Below are 13,514 nucleotides of genomic sequence, written 5' to 3'. Positions count from 1 at the left end.
TGCCTGGACTGATGGATTGCGCAGTCAGATGGAACAGAGTAAATAGGAATTTTAACGTCATAGATTTAGCCGATGATAATTTGTGGAATAGACACCGGCTGGAATACACTTTTAACCAATCAGCATTCAAGATTAGACCCACCCGTTGTATAATGTCTGATATACCGCGGCTTTCAGACAATCAGCATTCAGGACCCAAACTACCCGGTTTATAATTTAAAATATATATCTGCGCCATCTGAATGTCACTATTTAATTTATTGAGGAACGTTGAGCTCTACAGCAGTCTCACAACTCAATCGCTGGTTAAAAACTGTTTTCTGTCCCTCCCAAAATATAGAATTTGTAGATAATTGGCCCTCTTTCTGGGACTCACCCACAAACAGGACCAAGCCTGACCTGTTGAGGAGTGACGGACTCCATCCTAGCTGGAGGGGTGCTCTCATCTTATCTACGAACATAGACAGGGCTCTAACTCCCCAATCTCCACAATGAAATAGCCAGGCAGCAGGTTGTTAGCCAGCCTGCCAGCTTAGTGGAGCCTGCCACTAGCACAGTCAGTGTAGTCAGCGATCCTCATTGAGACCGTGTATGTGCCTCGACCTAGGATGGGGAAAACTAAACATGGCTGTGTTCGCTTTAGCAATCTCATTGGAATATAGACCTCCTTCATTCCTGCCATTATTGAAAGAGATCGTGATATCTCACATCTCAAAATAGGGCTACTTATTGTTAGATCCCTCACTTCCAAGGCAGTTATAGTCAATGAACTAATCACTGATCAATGTCTTGATGTGATTGGCCTGACTGAAACATGGCTTAAGCCTGATGAATTTACTGTGTTAAATGAGGCCTCACCTCCTGGTTACACTAGTGACCATGTGGCGAAATCCTGCACGGAGCCTTCACCGTGCGCTGCCACTTTAAGAGCGCATCAGCAGTAAGGAAGGAGGAAATAAAAACAGCTCTTTCAGCTCTTTGGGGAGGAGCTCTTGGTTGGCGCAACAGTTTGATTGTGTGTGCTGTGCTGCAGATGTCCTTGTTTATTTGCAGCGTGTGTAGTTGATCAAGTATTTAACTCAATCATCGGTGTGACAGTTCTAGGTCGTGGTTGTTGTCGGTTGGGACCGCACCGGTTATGGATGCATGGATTAGTAGCAACATTGTTGCGAAGCTTTGACATACAAACCAACCAACCATCGGACGGTCAGACAGTACACCGGCATGCCTGAAGACCACAGCTAAGATCTCTCGTTCCCTTTCTCTTCCTTCTATCGTTCCAGTGCTTTACCCTGCAACAGACTTTCTATTTTTCAAATGCACTTCCCATTGAAGTTCATTAGAGCTGGACTATCATTGCCCTGCCAGAAGTATTTGGGTGGACATTTTAGTTAAAAGGGAGGTTGTTTGTGTATTGTTATTTGAACTGTTTTGAGGTGGGGTGTGCTAATGACATGTGGCCGAGAAGATTGTGGACATTTTTAAGGCCTTTGTTGTGTTGTGTCTATGAACACCCCCCACATTCTTACCCTCTGCACTCCTCTACTGGAAGATAATACATATTACTACAAATCTTCTGTTGATGACTGGGTTCTTTATTGTATGAAGTTGCTGTTCAATTGCTCTGCCATTATTATTATTATTATTATTGTATGAGGTATTCTTGGTGGGGTTACCCCTGTGCTGATGAGGTATTCTTTGTGGGGTTACCCCTGTGCTGTGATATGGGTTTTATAGGGTGTGTACTCTCTTTTCTCTCCACTGGCTATCTGGTAAACAGGCTACACTCTAGGCAGTCACTTCTGCTGAGGTGTGTGGGTTTGGTAGTGGTACTCTTTTCCTTTCGGCATGGTTAATACAACATACAGGAACTAAAGTCCTTCTGTTCACCTGACATAGAATTCGTCACAATCAAATGTCTACCAAGAGAATTCTCTTCGATTATAATCACAGCCGCATATATTCCCCCCCAAGCAGACACATCGATGGCCCTGAACAAACTTTATTTGACTCTATGTAAACTGGAAACCACATATCCTGAGGCTGCATTCATTGTAGATGGGGATTTTAACAAGGCTAATCTGAAAACAAGGCTCCCTAAATTCTATCAGCATATCGATTGCCCAACCAGGGCTGGTAAAATCCTAGATCATTGTTATTCTAACTTCCGCGACGCATATAAGGCCCTCCCCTGCCCTCCTTTCGGAAAAGCTGACCACGACTACATTTTGTTGCTTCCAGCCTACAGACAGAGACTAAAACAAGAAGCTCCCGCGCTCAGGTCTGTTCAACGCTGGTCCGACCTATCTGATTCCACGCTTCAAGACTGCTTCGATCACGTGGATTGGAATATGTTCCGCATTGCGTCCAACAACAACATTGACGAATACGCTGATTCGGTGAGCGAGTTCATTAGAAAGTGCATCAACGATGTTCTACCCACAGCAACGATTAAAACATTCCCAAACCAGAAACCGTAGATTGATGGCAGCATTCGCGTGAACCACTGCTTTTAACCAGGGCAAGGTGACCGGAAACATGACCGAATACAAACAGTGTAGCTATTCCCCGATTCCCAAGGCAATCAAACAAGCTAAGCGTCAGTATAGAGACAAAGTAGAGTCGCAATTCAACGGCTCAGACACAAGAGGTATGTGGCAGGGTCTACAGTCAATCACGGATTACAAAAAGAAAACCAGCCCCGTCGCGGACCAGGATGTCTTGCTCCCAGACAGACTAAATAACTTTTTTGCTCGCTTTGAGGACAATACAGTGCCACTGACATGGCCCGTTAACAAAACCTGCGGACTCTCCATCACTGCAGCCGATGTGAGCAAAACTTTTAAACTTGTTAACCCTCGCAAGGCTGCAGGCCCAGACGGCATCCCCAGCCGCGTCCTCAGAGCATGCGCAGACCAGCTGGCTGGTGTGTTTACGGACATATTCAATCAATTCTTATCCCAGTCTGCTGTTCCCACATCGCAATCACACTGCACACTGCACATACCCATCTGGACAAGAGGAATATCTATGTGAGAATGCTGTTCATCGACTACAGCTCAGCATTTAACACCATAGTACCCTCCTAACTCGTCATCAAGCTCGAGACCCTGGGTCTCGACCCTGCCCTGTGTAACTGGGTACTGAACTTCCAGGCGGGCCGCCCCCAGGTGGTGAGGGTAGGTAACAACATCTCCACCCCGCTGATCCTCAACACTGGGGCCCACAAGGGTGCGTTCTGAGCCCTCTCCTGTACTCCCTGTTCACCCACGACTGCGTGGCCATGCACGCCTCCAAATCAATCATCAAATTTGCGGATGACACTACAGTGGTAGGCTTGATTACCAACAACGACGAGACAGCCTACAGGGAGGAGGTGAGGGCCCTCGGAGTGTGGTGTCAGGAAAATAACCTCACACTCAACGTCAACAAACCAAAGGAGATGATTGTGGACTTCAGGAAACAGCAGACAGAGCACCCCCCTATCCACATCGACAGGACAGTAGTGGAGAGGGTACTAAGTTTTAATAAAATGCTAATTACTTACTTAAAAATCATACAATGTGATTTTCTGGATTTTTTTAGATTCCGTCTCTCACAGTTGAAGTGTACCTATGATAAAAATTACAGACCTCTACATACTTTGTAAGTAGGAAAACCTGCAAAATCGGCAGTGTATCAAATACTTGTTCTCCCCACTGTATATTCTGTACTCTATATCATCTACTGCATCTTTATGTAATACATGTATCACTAGCCACTTTAAACTATGCCACTTTGTTTACATACCCTACATTACTCATCTCATATGTATATACTGTACTCGATACCATCTACTGCATCTTGTATATGCCGTTCTGTACCATCACTCATTCATATATCTTTATGTACATATTCTTTATCCCTTTACACTTGTCTGTATAAGATAGTAGTTGTGGAATTGTTAGGTTAGATTACTCGTTGGTTATTACTGCATTGTCGGAACTAGAAGCACAAGCATTTTGCTATACTCGCATTAACATCTGCTAACCATGTGTATGTGACAAATAAAATGTGATTTGATTCCCTGGAGGTGTTCCGCTGTCTCTGCGCCAGCCCAGCGGTTGAGTCGTGTTGTGCCTGTTTGCGTCCCTTGGGAGTACTGAGAATGAGACTCTGCTCCGAGCAGAACATGTACCTCTGCCTCGCTCCTACAGAGAGAGAGACTCTGTGTGTGTGTGTGTGGACCCCTAAATCACAGTACATAACAAAACCACAACAGCAACAAGCTTTCCCAGAAGGGGAGCCAGACGGGCTCTCATGGAAACAGTGTAAAGTGACCTTCAGGGACCATTGATGCTCCCCAGAGATGTTTCATATTCAGTATGTCGTGTGGCTTTATGTGTAACCATCACAACCTTGAGATCCATGCACTTTCACTGGAAATAGCTACTAGGAACTTATTTGAGGGCTTTTTGTATTCATAACTCGACTACTACTGTTATTATTGTGTCCAGAATTACATTGGGATTCATCACTATCATGAAACAAATTAAAGTGTACAACGGTCCCACATGCGAATATTGGCAGACTCAAGAGATCTTTTATTTTCTCTGCCTCCATAGTATTGACAGTAATAATCTTCTGCCTTTGTGTTTTGTCCATAGCTAGTGGTGGTGCTGTGAGAGGGAGGCTCTTGTAGAACACAGGACTCCCACAGGGGCTTTATGAGTTTCCACAGGCTAGCATGCCACTTTAGCATAATAACAACACTGGTCTTTAGAACATGCTGTTCATTTGTGACTGTACAGTGCAAAGGGCATTTCTATGTAATACAAACGACAGTATTTGACTTAATTTGCAGCTATTGAATTCATTCATTTTCATTTCCTCTCAAACATACAACTGAGATACGGCAGGCAGGACTGTTGTACCCAAACAGAACAAAGGTGAAGCATTAACAGGACACTGTGTGTAGCAAAGAGAGATATGAATCAATGTAGTGCACGTGTCAAACTCATTCCACGGAGGGCCAAGTGCCTGCAGGTTTTTGCTCCACCCTTGCACTTGATTGATGAATTAAGGTCACTAATTAGTAAGGAACTCCCCTCATCTGGTTGTCTAGGTCTTAATTGAAAGGAAAAACCAGGCACTCGGCCCTCCGTGGAATGAGTTTGACACCCCCAGTGTAGTGGATTGAATAGGTTGCATGGATGTGGTGAGAACACAGCCATCCACTGGTAGAGCAGAGCCTAACTGAAGCAGGGTAGGGAAACATATCTGGTACTGAACATGATTGCTATCTACACAGTGTAGGTTGTGTGAGTCATTCTTCGAATTGAAATTCCTTTGAAAGTTGAAGACATTGGATATGTTATTTCAACTCGTTTCTTCCACATAATTAAAATAGGTGGCGCTCAAGGTAGTTTTGTCCAGCAAATAAAAAAAAGGGGCAACAAAATATCCATAGTCTTTATATGAGGTATTCTGTCGTTAGTGTTCTCACCCAACAATGCAAATATGTTGGTGGAATTAGCAGGCAGGTTGTGTGTGTGTGTCTGCATGGGTGTGCGCAGACCACAGTTTAGAAAGATGGATCGGGTTCTGCATCATAACTCGTTGCCATGGCGACCGATACTGGATCTTTGGAACAGCCAACTTTATTTCCAGCTGAGAAGAGCACTACTGAAGCCTGTCGTGCTCCGGTTCTAATCATGGGACTCGACAGTTCCATATGTTGTATGAGGACTTTTTGACCAGAGTATCGACAACTGTACACAAATACTATTGAATAAATTCTGGTTTACACAATCCATGTTGAGGCTGATGTAGTTCATTTTGAGGATGCAGCTTCAAGGTGACATTGATGCCCCCAACATGACAGTCATCAGGACAACGAGGCACCAGTGGATTAAGACAGAAAAACAATGACACTTTATAACTACCATTACTACAGTGCCTGGCTATCCAACTGTCCTGCCTTGAACTTGACCTCAAGTTTGACAAAAGGACCACATAGAAATTAGGTTCCAACAATGTCGCTTGTCCCACTGGCCATCACAGACCAATGTCCATGTGGCTTAGAAGCCTCGCATTCAACTAAGATGAAGAAAAGGTTATTGTCATTTAAGAATGCAGTGGAGCACCCAGCAAAGCACAGAGGACATGGTGTGCTTTTCTTTTTCTTTTTACTCAGATGCCCCCCCCCCCCCCCCCCATAACATAAATATTATGTTCTTATGATACCTTTGTAGCCCCTGAAGGAACCCTTATCGACAAAGGGGTTTAATTGTCTTAGGAATTCATCATTCCCGGTGTTGTCTTGCCAACCCCCTGTCACACCTCTGAGATGCAGAGGTTCTGAGGTTCTTTAGATCCTATATGTCGGATATCTGATTGGAGGTTAACTTTACAGTAATACTGTTGGTCAACATCTCAGATTTTGAATCCAAACAACTCAGATGTTATAAAGGGGTCTTAGCCTAATTTTTTCTCTCTTTTGTTCCTGGCCTGTGCCAGTGAGATACACTTTCTTTCGTTCTCCACCCCAGGGACTCTTGGTTGCATGGCCTTTCAGGCTATGACCTCTCACTCTCATGCTTTGTAACTTAAGTTTATGCCTTGTATAATGTAGCGTTCATCTTACAAAATAATTAAATACACATTCCTTTCTTGACTGCCTATTACTAACTCAACTATACTCTCTTGCATATTTGATCTTTATGGAGTCAGATCAACAGGCTAATTGCATAGTCTTATAATGGGTCCCCTGAGGTATGTACTGTGCCTTGCTAAGGAATGATTAAAACCTGTAATACTACAGCAATAACATAACTTACTATAAGCCTAATCAAAGTCCACATACACCAAAATGAAAGTATGAGAATCTATCGCACTATGAATCATACATTCGTAGGAGTTCTGTGGTGAATGAAATGCCTTTGGTCTGTCAATGGTTTATGTTGCTTATTGGTCTGAAAATGGCACCTTTCCTCCTTATTGACTTTTACAGGGTATTTCTGAAAGGGCAGCACAGCGCGTGGCCCTAGTGTGTTGAGGGAAATGTGTGCGTCTTGTGTTTTTCCACCTCCCCCTCTCTCTGACATGGTGTTGTTTGCGTTTCAGAGCATTGGTGGGAGAGCGCGAGTCGAAAAATCCCTCACTAGTCTAGTAGCAAGCCACAGGGTCCATCAGGCTTCCACAAATGCCAAAGCTATTAATCTGTGTTACAAAAGACTCGCTGCAGAATGTATCCCAATTTTGATGCAAGTGTGACGTGTGGGAGATCTCGTAGGTTCCATATCAGTAGAACAGGATCTACTGGTTACGAATGGTTTTAGAGAAATATTACCTTAGTCTAAACAAAATGCCATATGGGCAATTGTTTTTTATTCTTTAGGATGTATTTTTCTGAGCAGATGGTTCCAAACCAGCCAGCCAATTCAGGGGAGACAAAAACCCATATATTCTCTCCGGCCATCTCTCCCCCCGACCCCTGCCATCCTCAGCTAGGTGAGTGGTTCCTTGCGCCAGAGATCCCAGAGATGGAGGTGATTGGCTCTGAGGACCAAGAAACCGCTGATAATGAAATATGGCCTCCTTCAATAAACAAGATAAGGGTTGGTTTTATTTTTTCTCCAATGACTATCAGTTCCACAGGATCAAATGCATTTCGGTGTACACGGACGTGGCCATTCCATCCATATCAACTAGCCTCCAGGCCTCAGCTCAGTGAAGATCTTTAAGGTCTTCACACTGAAGAAAAAAAGCCACCTCTGTCACATTTCAGATCTAAAAAAAAATAAAAGTTAGTTTAAAAGTAAAGGTAAAATTATATCTGATAACACTGCAGTCCCGTACTTTCGTTAGTGCGATGAGAGCCCAACTGTGACGTGTATCAGTAAGAATAATTACATGGATTTAGCATGAACAAAAACTACATCCCTCCATTTTCCAAACATGTCCCCATGAGGCTGTGGTGAGTGCCTTTCAGAGGGCTGGTTAAGGAACAGATGAGAGGGGGTTTAAATGAAGCTACAGGGAATGGGTTGAAACTCAGTTAATGCTAGTTTTACTACGCAGAGGAGAAGCAGTCAAGACCGTCAAGTTTGTGAACAACAAGACTGGAAAAAAGACAAAACCGGGGGTTTAAAAAGGAGATTATTTCACAAACTACAGGAAGGAGGAGGAATGAATGTCTCAAGGTGAGGGAGACTAATTAACTTGGATGGCATTGCTAAATTAGTCCAGCGTCGATGTGTCTTGGAGACGCGGCGTCGCCAGGGATGGGTGGTCCCGCTCCAGTCAGACGACGAGGTGATTGGCGATGATGAATAACCATGGTCGGGGCGCACACAACTGAACCCCCGCTGTCACGTTACATACCAGCTCAGTGGTATCGTATCACCACATCAAATTAGCCTTAATAAACACTAACAAGTCGACAGAGAGATAATCAAACTTTTATTAAATGACTTCATCTTCTGTACATGCATAATGTAGAGAGAATGAGGTGTGTGTCCCTTACAGAAAAACACGTCACATGAAGTTCATGTGACATGTAAAACAACATGTGAGAACATTTGTGAAATAAACGTGACAACTTGGGAAGCAAAATGTCAACGTGACACCATTAAACTACACTTGACAACATTTGAGTAAATGTGACAATAATGGGGAGGCAAAACTAACATGTGATCGCATGAAACTACATGTGACAACATTTGAGCTAGACAAAAACCTTCAGGGGACCATGACAACATCATCCCAATAATGTGCTAAAAACATCCCGGGGGACATCTTTGAAACAAACCGGGAACTAGACAAAACCTCCAGGGGACCATGACACAACATCCCAGGAATGTGCTAAGAACGTCCTGGGGAAAATCCTTGGAACAAACCAGGAACTAGATAAAACCTCCAGGGGACCATGACAACATTCCAAGAACATCCCAACAACGTCCTTGGGGACGTCCCTGGAACAAAACTGGAACTAGACAACAAAAAACTCCAGGGGACCACAACACAACATCCCAATAAAGTCATTGAGGAACATGTTTCTAAGATGTTCAAGACCTTTGTTTTACAATTCATCAAGACGTAACATGATGAGTAAATACATGATATGGAGGTTTTAAAGTAAGTAGCCCGCTGTTTCGCTAAAATAGTCAAATCTTTACTCAATGTCAATGATTACATTTGACATGATCACTTAGTAGTTAAGTACTGGCTTTTCAATATGAGGCCACCTGGGATTTACTGGCTTTTCAATATGAGGCCACCTGGGATTTACTGGCTTTTCAATATGAGGCCACCTGGGATTTACTGGCTTTTCAATATGAGGCCACCTGGGATTTACTGGCTTTTCAATATGAGGCCACCTGGGATTTACTGGCTTTTCAATATGAGGCCACCTGGGATTTACTGGCTTTTCAATATGACCCCACCTGGGATTTAAACTCTTAACATCGTCTGGATTTGTGGTAAACTGATCTTTCTGTTGTGGCACAAACTCTGAAGCATTCCCCTACATCGCTGCACTTACCAAAAGAGTGCTATCTACACTGCCATTTTACTTATCAGTTCATCTGACTATTCTCTCATTGTTTAACTCATTTACTTATTGCAGCAATTTGAGGGTTTTCTGTACAGTTGTCTAATGTTGGAGGGTATATTATTCTGTTTTAACATTACTCCTGAATCACACCGATAAATGCACTTTTAACAAAACAGATTTACTTTGAAGTCCAAAGTGTAGGAATATATCGGAATGCCATGAACGAAGAGGTTGGGAGTTGAAATCCTCGGCGAGGACATGTGGAATAACAATTACTGTATAAACAAACATACACAACGTAATCATGTATGTCAAAGTGTGCCAAATATGGGAGTTGAAAACATTATGTTAAAAGCACCGCGTGTGCATTCTAACAAATCTGTTTTATTTGCAGGGCATCACCTGTGAAATCTCATGTGAAAAATATCCCCCCAAAAATATTCACATTTGAATAAAAATGTGAAAGGTTAATGTGAAACTACACGTGAAATGTTCCAAAAACACATGGTTTCACATGTTTTTTCTGTAAGGGGTGTGTGTGTGTGTGTGTGTGTGTGTCTCTATATCGAGATGTACTCCAGTAAAGTCTAAAACCTAAAATCTTTACCAAGTACATGATGCAAGAGCCACACATTTGTTTCAGCACAACATGGGCCCCTGTATGTAATGCAATGCTCTAAATACAGCTGGGTAAAGTAATAGAACTACTCACAGCCACATCACTGTCTTGAGAAATACAAAAGAAGATGCATTTCAAAAAGTATGTTCCTTCAGTTGATTTGGTTACAACAAAATGCACTGCAGTAGCTTACTCTATAACTCTTGCTCACTATATACCAAGAGCAGCTACACCTATCAATATTGCTAACAGAACAAGCTGTAAACGCTTGAGTTACAGATGCAAAACGGATTTCAAAAGATTCCATATGTATTTCTACCGGGGTGTAACCTCAAGACCTCTCCCCATCAACAATACTAGAATATTTCATTTTCAACATTGAAATGGCTATAAAGCAAAGAATTAATGAAAACAAATTGCTTGCTTTTTATGATTTATAAATGGGGATATATATATTTGAATGACTTCAGGTTGAAAATATACCACCTGGGTTAAAAAATTAGGGCGTGAATTGAGTATGGCAGACATCATATCCTAGCTCAACACCAACAATATAAAATAGGCTACTAAAATCATTCAAATCCCCATTAAAAGGCAATAGCAGTTTAGCGTATTATGGCAGAAGTCAATTTAGCTTGTTTTTGTTCTCCGAATATCATTTTAGAGTTTTTAAATTGTGTAGAAATGCAGTAAATAAAGCTTCAACTTTATCTCCCCACCAATGTCACTGGCATACCCTAAGTTTAGCTGAAACGACCCCAGTGATTAAAATGTACCAAGTATAAATCGGAACAAGAGAGTAAAAGCGCCATCAACATGAACAGAAAAAGCACCAGGCTTTTTTTTTTTATCCCCTTGGGGAGATGGAACTAATGGATTTCCAAAAAATACCTCCGTAAACGTGCAAGGCATTATGCCTACTTTGGCTGATGGTAGCAGGGATTTTGTCTTGAATTTAGTCTAAATGACATAGGCTCCATCACAGAGCAGGTTGTTTCACGTGCAGATGGAGACCAGGTTTTAGTGCTGAGATGGATAATATGGTCACTGGACTGACAACGTATTTACACTGTAATGATGCAGATGAACAGAAGCAGAGAGCCGGTTGCACATAACCTAGGCAAGCATTATATACCTTGGTCAACAGATCATTAGAGTCAAAATGTCCAAGACCTCTTTTAGTTCCTAAAACAAACAAAACATCCCTCATGTGCTCGGTGATGCACCACGTACATTCAATTTCCTTTTTAAGATTCATCAAAAAAGAACAACAAATCTAAATGGCCTATGTACAAGAGATTTACATTAAATATACCATCACAGAATCTTCTTTAGACACCCCATTGGATCTAAATAGGACTAGAGCTCTCAGTGGCTTCAGGTTCCCCTCAGAACAGAATAAAAAGGTGTGCATATGACACAAAGGCTCTAAAAGCTACTTTCAAATGTCCCCTTCCACCCAGCGACAATAACAGAGACACCACTGACACAGAGAAAGGACATGCTGGACTTGGGCCGAGGGTAGAAAGGGAAGGGTGAGAGCAGGGTGTGTAAGAGCTTGGGAGGGGCACTCCGTTGGAGGGAGGGGTGGTTTGTTCTTTTTGGAAGTGGGGATCCGTGGCCCGTTGGGTTCTACCTCGTCAGCTGGCCCACCACCTTCAGGAGAGTTTTGTTCTCCTGCTTCAGCTGCTCATTCTCATCCTCAATGTCATCAAGGTCCTGCAAAACAAAAACAAAGGCGACAGCTCCACTTCAGCTTGATCTAAAGGAAGTCATTTACTTTCATTATGCAAGATCTGCCTTATTTTTACCTCAGAGAGTTAGCTTGTCAGTTTAGAAAAAGATGAGAGTGAGAGGTGGAACGAAGAGTTTCACCTCCCGGGTCTCTCTTCAGCAGAATTGCCTTGATAATAACAAATTAAACTTGAACAGCTCCAATTAGACACAAATGAGGAGCCCCATTGCCATGACGCACTCCCATCAAAGCGCTGATCTAAAAGTGACACTTCTCATTTTCGGCTTCCTCCATCACTGGCGGAAGCGACAGGCGACCGTCAAGATTAGCTAAGCCGTACTTGTCGGAAACTTAAAAAGCGAGGTAGTCTGCGAATCACACACTGGAGGTCACAGAGCCACAGACATGCTGTGGCTACAGAACAGCTCACTGTCTGAGCTCTGACACAAGGGGAGAAAAGCAATCTCATTTCGCATCTGGCGGCTGCCTCCGGCATACCATTTGAACCTTTTTAAGTTACAACCGACTAATAACTTTATTCACATTTCATTTAATCTCCCAAAATAGATTATATCCACATGTACTTCAATTTGCATGCACCTGCTTGAGCCTGTATTCTATGTAGCCAACACCCAGAGTCAGATGTTTTCCAGGGTCATATCATCTGCCAGCACCTCAGCCTTATCCAAGCCTTCCCTACAAAACAAACTTTGCTAGTGAGTCACAGTTCAATCTTCAAGCGCCGCGAGAAGGAGACGCCACACTGGATCTGTTCCTTATCTCCTGCCTTCCCATCAGGCTTTGCAGTAACCTCTCCGAGGGACATTTCTGATCACTATCGCCCCGGCGAGTGTTCCCACAGGGAGGCTGCCTCTTATGAGGTCCTGTTCATGTGATGCTATCAGGGGTCTCTGATCCAACAGTTCTATGGCCTCCTCCACATGGCTCATAGGCTGTAGACTGCAGTGGCTATCTTAATGAAGAAATGTGAAGATAATAAAGAAAGCCAGGCATTGAGGACACTTGCAAGTTCCTGAAATGTGCAAAATCAACACTGTTCGGCAACTGTATTTGTTGGCAGGGGAGACTCGGGGCTTGTTTGCATTGGAATGCCTCATCGAGGAAGGCTGCAAACTCTCTTTTGGAATATTTCAGAGTATTTGGAATATTTCAGAGTATTTGGAATATTTCAGAGGCCTCCTGCTGGGTTTCCCAATGCCAAAACATGTGACACAGATAACGTGAGCAGGGGTCATGCGATGGGGAGAGTTTGTTGATGGTCTCAGAGTGCTGGGAACACTGGACCACTGGCCCAAGATTGTAGACTCAGGAAACAGAAACTCTGACCTCGGCTTTCTTCTCAATATGCAATGGCAGGAGCTAGACAATGATATATGAAACCTTCAAAGTGAGTGAATGCCATCCATTTTAGAAAGATACAAAACAACATCGAGAGAAATGCTGAGGAATGTGTTTCACTGGATATTTGCCTCTGTATACAGTGTGGGTCTACAATAGGTATGGAGACAGGGTGTGGGGTATTTGCCTCTGTATACAGTGTGGGTCTACAATAGGTATGGAGACAGGGGGTGGGGTATTTGCCTCTGTATACAGTGTGGGTCTAC

At 43.1% G+C, this 13,514-nt stretch overlaps 1 protein-coding gene across 2 annotated transcripts in view; it reads right to left on the bottom strand.

Annotated features, from left to right (window-relative positions):
* Positions 1-8,425: 8,425 nt before the first annotated feature.
* The window catches only part of pawr (PRKC, apoptosis, WT1, regulator), a 74,014-nt gene continuing 68,925 nt past the window's right edge, over positions 8,426-13,514 (bottom strand). For both annotated transcript variants that reach the window (XM_021563854.3, XM_021563855.3), the window contains exon 7: positions 8,426-11,873. In XM_021563854.3, the coding sequence (XP_021419529.1) occupies positions 11,787-11,873 (87 nt within the window). In that variant the 3' untranslated portion in view covers positions 8,426-11,786. The remainder of the gene's footprint in view (positions 11,874-13,514) is intronic.

Source organism: Oncorhynchus mykiss, chromosome 15 (assembly GCF_057628025.1).
Source record: "Oncorhynchus mykiss isolate SJ-2025 chromosome 15, ASM5762802v1, whole genome shotgun sequence".
Lineage (NCBI taxonomy): Eukaryota > Metazoa > Chordata > Actinopteri > Salmoniformes > Salmonidae > Oncorhynchus > Oncorhynchus mykiss.
Note: the sequence above shows the minus strand (reverse complement) of the source record. Positions and strands in the feature narration are given on the sequence as shown.